Raw genomic sequence first — 11,710 nt, 5'->3', positions numbered from 1 at the left:
TGGTGTCTCATGTGGTTAAGGAGAGTTTTGTCAGGAGAGAAAGACATTACATGTTGTTGCTGCTGCTGCATGGATCACGAGCATTAGTTCCTTCGTGCAATTGTTTGCAGGGGATTTGAAGGACTTAACTGGGAGTAACAAGTGCATACAGAAGATATTGTTGGTGTACTTATGGCCTACAACATGGACACTATCTGGGAAGTAAAGTGAAACTTAAAGGTAAGATTATCTAATACTTCCTGTAAGCTTTTTGACAACTTCTTCACTATGTAGATGATTTGCTTTAACTCTTAAAAGATGGAAGTGATCAGAAGAAACTGGAAATGACATTAAAATATGGACGCTGACTTTAAATTTAAGAACAATTCAACAGTTTGTTGTCAAACCAATATTTGCTGATAGCATATCTCGCAAGGAATTACAAGTGTTATGACTTGTCACTAAGTAAATAAACTGTGACTGTTAAACTTCTTCTAAAAATCGTGTACGTAAATGTCTATAAGAGGCACTGAAAATAGTCTTTTCCCTTTTGCAGACCAAGATGAAAGTTAGTTCTGCTGCTTTCATCGTTGAAGTGATCTTTGGAGCACCTTACTCTTGGCGTCGTCCGTTTTCCTGCACATGAACTAGAACAAGAGCGTTCAACAACAGCCAGAAGTCGTTTACTGTTTTTAACCAAGAACACTGAAGGAGACCCGAAAGGCTCGGATGCATTTGTCAATGGATACCCTTGGGATAGTGGACGATAGCGGACACGGCATAGTGGACAACTATGACATGGGGAAAGGCGCCGGGTCGAGCGCTGGAGGTCGGGTCCACAGCATCGATGTCATTCTGGGATTCACTAAAGACCAGGAGACTTTGCTCCACTCGGTGGGAGGCGGGGACAGTCCGAAAGACTCGAGAGTAAATGCACAGGATCCTGAAAAGCAGGTCCAAACAGACCCATTCGGGCATCTACCAGAACTGGGTGACAGCTCCCAGCATGCTGCCTACCATGGTGAGTCCATCCAGCAAGACGCTGCTGCTGACCCGAAAATGTCTGATCATTTTCCTCTAAAACACAATAAATACCAACTTTCTATCAGAAAAACTGTTAACTCTTCCTACTTCCAAAATAACTTATATTTACTTTAAAGATTTAAATGCTTATTTTTACAAAATGTGTAAATATTCTAATTGTTACAGTATTGCATTTAGAAATTAAATATTAAGAATTTATAGTAGACGTTCATGACTGAAGTATCAAAACATAAACATGATGCCCATTCCTCTTTTTCTGTAAAAACATTCAATGCTCCATAAGTTATTATATAATACATGACTCGATTAAAGATCACGTTTTCAAAACAATAGTCACTTTTTACATTTAATCTTTTGTAACCACCACTAAAAATGTCTTTAAATGCATAAAAACTCCATATTAAAAGAGCCAAAGACTTTTGTTTAAACTGCTACATGCCTCCTGTAGTACTTCGGTCCTCCACTAGAGGGCATAAAACAGAAATAAGACTCGATGTTGCCAGTTTTTGAGGAAAACACCAACTTTGTTGAAGAGGAAGAGATCGCAGAAATGGTTTGTCTGTTTCCCGTTATATGTTTTAACTTGATAAACATAAATGGGTGTAGGGACCATATTGAATAATAGTTAGAAATGCTTAAACATGTTTTGGTTTCACTCATCTTGACATGTAGATCATTGGAAATGTGCAAAAACAAAATCCATTTAGATTTTAACAGTTAATTTATATGTTTATTAATTTTTGTATCTATTTATTTATTAAGCAGCAGGCAAACTTTCTATTCTCTTCCTTGAGAAAATCTGTGCTGACACTCCACAGCAACCAGACCCACCAAGCTGTTGGGATAGGAGGGATTTAAAATAAATGAAACACATATAAGAAGTTTAAGTAGCAATGAAAATAGAATAAACATATTAATAATAATAATGTCAGTAAGTTTAAGAGCAATGCTTATCCATAAAAATTAGCAGAACCGTTGCTTTGGTTTACTAATCAGCTTCACTTGAGTGTTACATACATAGATCCTAACATTGTTTTAATTTGTCAGTTTGCCTTAATTTAATAAATGGTATAGTTTTATTTAAGTAGAATTGTATTGTTTTTGTTAAACCCTTTTTTCATGCAATCTAAGAGGTCACTTCTGGTCTCTAGGCTTTGGTTTTGTGCTCTGAATCCATATTTTAAACAAAAAAGTGATTATTTCTAACTCAAAAGGCTTGTTTAATATACCGAAATATGTCCATGAAATTGATTTTGAACATCTGAATCTGTTTTGTTGAATCTGACTGTTTGCCTTGTTGCTTGTGCAGAAGTGAACTGAAGACTCCTTCGTTAGATTAGAGGAAGTGGAGGCTCGCAGGTTTGACAGGCAGCATCTGTTACTACGGGATTACTGAATTAAGTGAAAGACTTGATGTCAGCTGGACTCACCAAATACCTCGAGTTCAAAAACCCTTAAAGGGACTCATCTGCCGGTATGCTGACTCATCAAAAAATTTATGTGGACACCAGGAACAAAATCAAAACTTTAATTTTCAAGGTTTTATAGGTGTAATCTTGTTTATTAATTTGTTAGTTGCCACTACAAATGTACAGGTTTAATTAAAATCCAATTAAACACAAATCAGTTTAATTAATATCAAGCCCAATTTAAATAAATGTTGTTAAATACAGAAGATTGAAAGCACAGAACCATACAAATAGCTTTGACTCTAATTCAATCAAACTCATGTTTGCTTGACACATATTAAATATCTGCAAGCTGAAAAATCTAATAATAGGAAGATAATTTTGCATTTCTGGGTAAAAATGAGTAATTTAATCAGACAAACGGGACTTGTCAAGATGATACTGATCATCCACAGGCCTCCTAAAGGGTCCAATTTAATTTATTTTTTAAGTGAATTTTCTACACTTAAAAAATGTCTGCAACTTAGTTGAAAATGAGAGCGAATTATGACTATAAAACCAAATATTTGTGAACTAAGCTACTTCTATGCTATAAACATGCTATCCTAACTTGAATTATTGTCTAAAATAAACAAAAAAAATATTTTGCCTGATATCTTTGTCACACCTCTGGTTCTTATTTATTATACATATGGGACTCAAAAATGTTCATAGTGGGATGAAAAATGGGCAGATGGCTTATAGACTTTATGAGATAATAGCCCAACCCATATTGGTCCTAGACGTGATATACAATTGGTTTTTGTTAACTTTTTTTATAGTAAACCAATTTGGGTCCAGGCCCACATGGGGATCATGGATTTCAGGAAAATAAAAGATGGATGATTTTTAAATCAAACTGGATATACTGTGTCTTTCTGAAACACTAAATATTAATGATTAAACCCTTTTTCATGTTAGAGTCTGACCTTTTCTCCAACGATAAGTGTGATGAAGAACTAGGCAACCTGCACAAGGAGGTGGACGTTGCTGAAGACTCTCCAGATGGAACTAAAGAGGAAGAGCACGCTAAAAAGAAGCACAGAAGAAATCGTACCACCTTCACTACTTACCAGCTCCATGAGCTGGAGCGAGCCTTCGAAAAGTCCCACTACCCGGACGTCTACAGTCGGGAGGAATTGGCAATGAAAGTCAATCTGCCTGAGGTTCGCGTTCAGGTAAAGACTGAAGTAAATCACTGAGTGGATGCCTAGTTAGAGCCTAGATGATGCTAGGAAGCTGAATAATTCTTTATATGTTGAAGGAACACTGAACATGACTAGCATGATGCTCATTTGCTGAGAGTTGATGGTAATCTTGGCTAATATCTCCTGTGACTGCCACCAAACCACTTTGTTTCTCAGAGGTCTATCAAGAACATTGAATTCAGATACTAAAGAGCTCGTTTTTATCTTTTGTTTTGTTTTGTTTTACTCACTGTTGTTAAGTTGTGTCTTGAAGATCACAGTCTATAAAGGTGTTTTCACATCTATAGTCTGGTTTACTCAGTTTCATTGGGCACCAAAATTGCAACATTTGTTACATTTTTAGCTGATGAGGTTCGCTTTCACACTGCACTGAGTCAAAACGAACCAATCTAATTGAAAATCCAGTTCAACCAAGAACCACTGAGAAAAACAACACAAAGGTCTGAAGATGATGCTCAGCACAACTTCCTTTTTCACGAAATGTAAGCAAAAATAGAATGGTATCACATGTTACTGATTGTAGGATTTCTTTTCTGTCTTAGGTGTAAGACCACAAGCCATTTCTCCCGCTAGCACTAGACACATGCATTTGATTTGGTTGTATTTACCCAGAATGCCCTGCGCTTTAGTCCACTTTCGGGGGGAGCTTGGCATTCACATTGCATTCGAACCGCATCATAGTTCACTTCAACCAAAATGAACTCTAGGTTTTTAGGCAGACCAGAGTTTTCTTTTTTGGTCTGCATCAAAGTTCGATTGCATATTCACACCTCCCCAAACAAAAACCAGACTTTCCGGACATATAAACTAGAGTTCAGCTAAAGCAAATTAAGCAGGCTGGTGTGAATGCATCATTATGTCAGCAAGTCCAATGAAAACCTCAATATTCAGTCTCTCTGACTCTCTGTCCAGGTGTGGTTCCAGAACCGAAGAGCAAAGTGGAGACGGCAAGAAAAGATGGACACCAGCACCATGAAGCTCCACGACTCTCCAATGTTATCCTTCAATCGGCCCCCCATGCCTCCCAACGTCGGCCAGGTGGCCAACCCGATGCCACTCGACCCCTGGCTGAGCTCGCCTATTTCCAGTGCTACGCCTATGCACACCATCCCAGGGTTCATGGGGTCGCCTCAGGCCCTGCAGCCCACCTATTCCAGCCACAGCTTCCTCAACAGCCCACCTGGCATGGTCCAAGGCATGCAGGCCATGGGCCCACCTCCATATCAGTGTCCACCAAGTTTCAACGATAAGTACCCGATAGAGGACGACAGGAGCACCAGCATCGCCGCGCTCAGGATGAAGGCTAAAGAGCACATTCAGTCAATGGATAAAACTTGGCAGCACATGTGATTTTGCTGCCTAATGTGAATGGATCTCTCTCTTGTGAATGTTTACAGACTGCTTTTTGATTCATAAACCATTGACAGTGATGTGTGGAACCAAAGATGTAGAGAACTAACTCTTTAAAAATTAACTTCTCAATGTCTTCTTTGAATATGACCAATTCTTAGGAGATTGGTAAAACTTTGGTTTTGCGCCTCCCAATGTTTAGGTGTGGATTCCCAAATTAGACACTTTTTGTCCTGGTATAAATGTGCATGTCTTTATTTTAGACTGTATTTGCATCCAGATATATGAACAGAAAGGCAGTTTAAAGCCATTTTGTCAGAGGTAGCTAAGTTTTTTAATGGATTTTATTGACAGATCTGAACAAATTTATATATGTTTGATGTCTTAACTAAATGGTGTTCTGATTTTGTTTTGGTGTTTGTTCAAAACATACGTTTAAAGGTCTTTCTACAGCTGCCTGTGAAGATCTTGCAAGAAACCCTGATATAAAAATGTCTTTTTGAGGACTAACGGCCAATAAATTCTGCTTTGAAGGTTTTGTACAGCTGTAAAGTTTTCACTGTTTTTGAATGATGTAATATTTTTTGTTTCTCTAGGCTTTACGGGATTAAAAACATCTTGTTTTTTACAAATTATGTTGCAAAAAAATGTTTGTAGGTTGCAGATTTCTTTTGTTTTGGCGCTTATTTGCATGTTTCAGATCATCAAACTTATTTTAATATCCAAGACAACCAGAGTAAATACACAATTTGTTTCCAGGTAGCAGTTTTATTTTTAAACTTAAAAAGTATTTCCTTCATGGACAAATCACTATTTGTGCCACCCTTGTCAGCATATTGCTAATAAGAACTGGTTATGGACAAATTTCAGACTACTCTTCTTTACAAAGTTGTTTCATTGAAGATATATTGAAACATTTTCGAGTATGAGTGCCATGCCACAACATCTCAATTAGATTCAAGTCTGGATTTTCAAAATACCGCTCCAAAACTTCCATCTAGTTCTTTTTGAGCCATTCTGATGTCAACTTGCTGATTTGCTTTGGGTCATTGTGCTTCATCTTTCTTGACATTAATAAAAAGTAATTTATTTATTGCTATCATCAGCACAGATGGAGTCGGTTTGAGTGTTGAAAGCAGGGAACATATTGTGGGGAAATTAGTTCTTGTATTCAGTTCTTGCAGTGATGAGGTGCCAGTAGAGCGAATGCAGAAAGGGTATTATGTTCTCATATATGTTCAGAGATCTTAATATCTTGCACTTTTTGGAGATTTCTAGTAGAAATCCCAAAGAGGAGTGGCTAGAAAGTAGAGAGTAGATTTTATGGTCCTATTAAAGGGGGATCCTAAAGCAACATCAGCTCTAGGCCACCGCACTGCCGCCATGTTTGACTCTGTGTGTGGTATTATCATTCTGTTATGCTTTTAGTTTCATGTCAGGTGTAACCAGATCAAAAAGGTTCCACTCCGCAGAATATTTTCCCACATATTTTGGGGATCATCTAGACCACATGGGGCAAACCTGAGGCCCTGGGGCCAAATCTGGCCCGCCGTAGGTTTTTATGTGGCTCTCTAGAATCCAAATTACAATTAAAATTCACACAAAGTCAACAGATCCCCACATTTCTTTCAAATTTGTTTTACTGCAATTCTTTCTCAAAATTGGCCAAAAGCATTTGGTTTAAGTGACTGCTGCCTCAGCTTTACTTGATGTCAGGTTGTAGTCCGTGATCGACACGGCGATTAATAAAAAGTTTAACATTTAACATCTTATATTAGCGCAAATATTGTAAAGCTTCCTTAAAAAGTATTTGTAAATTAGCACCACAAAATCTATGATTTTGATTGCAAAAAAACCCCACAAAAACAATCACAAAATCCTGGATGGGCGGATCAGTGTGAAAAGATGTTCAAATAAAACATTATTTAATTTTACAAAACACTGAATGCTGAAACAAAAAGCTATTTATTGATATTTTAACAGTTTAATGGGTTTTATCAATACATTTTGGCACAACCGGCCCTTTAAGAACATTAAGATTTTGAAATGGTCCAACATGAAAATGAGTTTGACAGCCGGGTTCTAATTATTTTATGGCTTTTCTTTGGTTAGCAGGTGATTTTGCCTTGAAAGCTAAAGATAGTCATTTTTCAAAATGTTTTAAGTCCTGAACTATGACCTTAACGGTTGGAAATGAGGCCAGCAGTGCTTTCGATGTTTTCTGGGTTGTTTTGTGACTTATCGGATTGGTTTTGGTGGGCCATTCATCCCTGTTCTATGTTTTCTTCATTTGTGGATAATAGATCTCAGAGTCCCAAAGTCTGACTTTGTAAATGTTTCTAGGCTGATAAGAATCACGGCCATTTTCTTTAAGTAATGCATTACAAAAGTTTAATGAAAATGACAAAATCTGACATAATTGCCTCAATTTTACTTTAGTTTTATGCTCTTTTAAGATGGTTTTTAAAAAATGTAAATTTGCTGATGTGTAGATGGAAACACATGGCTCTGCTGGTACTTTTGGACAGTTTTTCCCTTAATAAATGACTCATTATGGTCGTCTTTGTCCAATGTTAATGTTTGCTTGATGATCTGAAACAAAAACTTAAGACATCAGTAGGGGGAAAAATCCTTTTTCACAGAGTTGTACATCTGGCTATAAAGAGTAGAAACGTTTACTCAATTTTAACTTAGGAATGGGTTTAAAGGGAATCCTGGCATTTATATTTAAATAATTAAAACGGCCTGTGAAGAGCATTGAGTTCTTATGAGCGAGGTTAACGGAAGTCACAGAGCGTAATCTGATTTGGAGGCTAATTTAAACAGACAAGCATACCTCTTAACACCTAATTACTGCTTTTAAAGCGATTAACCCTGGATTCTCAGCCACAGACAGAATGGCCTGAATTACCCTTGAAAAACCCTGTTTAAAACCAGATTAAATCGTCCTTTTCAAACAAACTTGACAATTTGTTTTATTGTTATGATGATTATGGTTATTGGTGGTAAAATATGCTACTCATATTTGTAATAAATCCTTCCTGGAAGTACTGCAATCATCTCATTTACTTTCATTTATAAGAAAGTTGGCTCCAACTTCTTAAAAATTCAGCTTCATGCTTTAACATGTGGGTTTCTACCATTAATTATACACAGCAGTATATCCTTGCAATGTCACCTGGCTGTTTTTAAAATTAGCGGTACTGAAACGCTTTTGCTTGTTTTCCTGAATATCTTTATGAAACAAATGTTTCAGATCAACCACAACATAAAATCAACAAACAAGTAAGACAAACATTCACACCACTGGTAGATTTATATTTAAAGTAATTCTGTTTGTTTTTACTAGTAGTAGGATTCATATTTTTAGTGTCTCAGAGTCCCAACTTAAATCTGACAGGGAATCTGTGGAAGAAACTAAAGATTAGAGTGAGCTCATCTGTAAAAATAAAATGTGGAAACAAGCAAAACATTAGTTAGCAATTATAATAATTATTGAGAATAATAATTATTTACATATCAACATGTAAATAAAAACATTTTTGCCTTTTTCTATAAATCTTTTGAGATGTCTTTGTCGTTTCCAAACGTCTTGGTTGAACAAAGATAACTTTAAATCTAAATCTTTGAGAGCAATAATTAATTTTGTAAGTCTGATTACATAGATAAAATTTTGCCGACTTAAAGTATTTTGATAATTTTTCATGTCGCTGTCATGATACATAAAAGATGAAAAAGCAGAACAATGTGGGAATTTAATCTGAATTTAAACTGTTATTGATAATGTTGTAGTATTATGTCAATGGGATTTTCATTCACTAAATTCAAATAGGAGTCTAACAAAGTTAAGTGGATTCACTCAAGCTCATATCTTTAATTTTAGAAATGCTAATTTAAATTTAAATAAGAACAGGATGTAACTAAGCAGCCTATGTTATGATATTCCCAACTATAAACACTGCAGCAACATGAAATCTTTTTGTCTAAAAGTATTTTGTTTTCTATCTCATGCAAATTTCTTAGTACACTTGAAATAAGACAAAATTAACTTACAAGTTACTTTTCAACAAGACATAGGAGCTTGTTTTAAGTCAATATTTCCTTAATATTCATGAAAAAGTATGAGTTACAAGTGAAATAATCTGCCAGTACAAGACATTTTTCCTATATTATAAATTAAGACGTCTTGTTCCACTGGCAGATTATTAAACCTAAATCCAGAACTTTTTTTAAATAAATATTGCTGAAAAGTTACTTGTAAAGTAGTTTGACTTATTTCAAGTGCAATAAGATATTTCCAGTAGAAACTACGACAAAAAATACTTGGTAAGATTTTGTTTAATTATAAGTTTAAGTAACACAACTAATCCTGAATATGGATGAATTAAAAGCCAATGAGTTAAGATTAACTTCCACATAAAAAATATAAACGTCACACATATTATCAATTGTACAATTCTGCACAATTTCTCAGTATCTTCCTGGGTTTAGAGCAGCTTTCACTTTCTACTTGCACAGCAATTAATCTATTTAGAGGCTGCATGTGAAGCACTTTGTCTTCTCTCCACACGTCCATTAGTGAGGCTCTAAAATGACTTGAAGCACGGGTTGACAATAGGCCAATGTAAGCTATGACAGGGAGAGCAGGCCTGATGGGAGCCTGTTGTGTCCGTTCAGACCTGTGGAGCCTTGCCAGCCCGTTAGGCAGATGAAGCTCCACTCCATCAGGCCCAACCGGGGGCGTCGGGGGGCCCAGTCAGCCGGGTTGCAGAGGCCACAAGGGCTAAGCCCTAATTGCCCTCCAGTAGCCTGTGTGGCTCAAATATCCCTCTTTGTGTTAGGAAGGAGGAAAGTCTTTCAACTTTGTAGAGATTTGTTCATACTCAGTTCCTTATTCCTACATTTTAACTGTTTAAGATACTCAAATGAATCCACAGCTTTGAAATAGCTGGGGGCGGAAAATAGATAAAGTTATAAATGTGTACTTGGAAAAAATAAGAGTAGGGGACAATTTGACAATTTTACCAGATAACATTATTATTAATTACCATAAAAAAACATTTTCAAGCTCAAAGAGAGACTGACATTAATTTTAGTACTCATGTAAATGGTATAATTCACCTAAATATATAAGTTTTTATCCTTTCCTGCTATTGATTGTGGGTTTTTTCTCCTCGACTTTTGGAACAATTTTCTAAAGTCAGGATGAATTATTTACAAAAATCAAAACTCAAGTTTCATCTCTTCTTCCACCTCCTTGGTCCATTTTTATACAACACAGCAGCGCTGGAAATACTGTATATCTACGAACAGTCACGAAGTCAGCTGAATCTACCAAACTTGAAACTGAAAGAAGAAAAAAATACACATTTTTAATCCCTGAATAAATAAATTTGCCTAACTTTGCACTTACAGAGATAGGCAAACTAGGTAAAAGTATTTTTTAAACACTTTGTGCTCAAAGTGTGAGAAATGATCCCTAGAAGATACTTAGATTTAATTTATTTATTTAACTTTAATAAAGTGTGTAGCATGTTCATGATTAATTTTGTATTTACTGATTTCATTTTTCTGTTTTTACCTTGACAATACCTCCATGTCAGAGGAGATTTTGTCTCTTAACTTATCTTAATTTCTGGTTGAATAAAATGAATGTCCATCAGAGTTTTAATTGGCAAACATCATCTCTCTACCACAGAATTATTTTTATCATCTTATGCACCCATAAAATTTAGCTTTGAGAGCCTTTGTAGAATAATTTGAGATGATTAATCAGAGAATATCATGCAAACTGCACCCAGAATACGCTCATGACATACTGCAGCTAGTAATTAATTACATGCATTATGATGTTATCTTGGTTGACCTAGCACGACCTTTGCTGGGCCCAGGCTCTAGTTAACAGGCTGGCTAGCGGGACGCGGTCCACGGTGAAAATAATAAGGGAAAAGAGCGGAATTAATTGGGTTTGATTAAGAACACTTTTCAAAGGGACACTATTTTCCCCTCTTGACATAATTACAGATCACTCTGAGGGAGGGGCGGCGGGGTTGATGGCTGGCGCCAGTTGCTTGTCTTTGCGGCAATGTTCGCCTTTAGAAAATGGACGCACCACTCAAGCAGAACATCCTCTTTTGCTGTCCACTTAGTCACATGGCACCAAACACAGTTGCTAATGTTTTAATCTAGAGTTTGTTACATTTTGTCAAACTTACATGTTGATTTTAACAAGCTTTGTTTCTGGATAACTTAATTGTGAACATAAGTTTTCAGTCACCATTAGAAACAGTGACATGAAGAGAGTACATAAGCTGTTTTTAATTGAAAGGTGTCATTATAAAACAAAAAACTTTAATTAATTTGCAAGCAGGAATTTACTGAGGGTATTTTCTAATCCAAACAGTGTAAAAATTATACTGGCTCAAATAAATACACACAACCTCTAATGTTTGGTTAACAAATTGAAAATTAGCCACGTGGTTTTTGTTAAAACCAACAAGGTTCTGGTATAATTCTGACTCAATATTTGAAAAAATTTTTAACAGAAAATGTTGAGCTAATTTATATTGGCTGTTTGGACCCTGATTTTAAAGTTCATCTACTAAACTTCGAGAGTCCTCAAATCATCTTTTCTGTTAGGATTGGCCTAAAGGCTATACAAAACATGTTCATTACATTTTT

General features: G+C 36.0%; 1 protein-coding gene across 1 annotated transcript; it reads left to right on the top strand.

The window, feature by feature from the left end:
• Positions 1-5,629, top strand: LOC102216936 (retinal homeobox protein Rx2-like). The gene is made up of 4 exons (XM_005806280.2): positions 1-219; positions 536-1,000; positions 3,393-3,649; positions 4,592-5,629. Exons 2-4 carry the CDS (start codon positions 709-711, stop codon positions 5,027-5,029), a joined length of 987 nt encoding a protein of 328 aa, XP_005806337.1. The 5' UTR covers positions 1-219; positions 536-708; the 3' UTR covers positions 5,030-5,629.
• The last annotated feature ends 6,081 nt before the right edge of the window (positions 5,630-11,710 follow it).

This window comes from Xiphophorus maculatus, chromosome 6, assembly GCF_002775205.1.
Source record: "Xiphophorus maculatus strain JP 163 A chromosome 6, X_maculatus-5.0-male, whole genome shotgun sequence".
Taxonomy (NCBI): Eukaryota; Metazoa; Chordata; class Actinopteri; order Cyprinodontiformes; family Poeciliidae; genus Xiphophorus; species Xiphophorus maculatus.
This window is presented reverse-complemented; position numbering and strand designations above follow the sequence as displayed.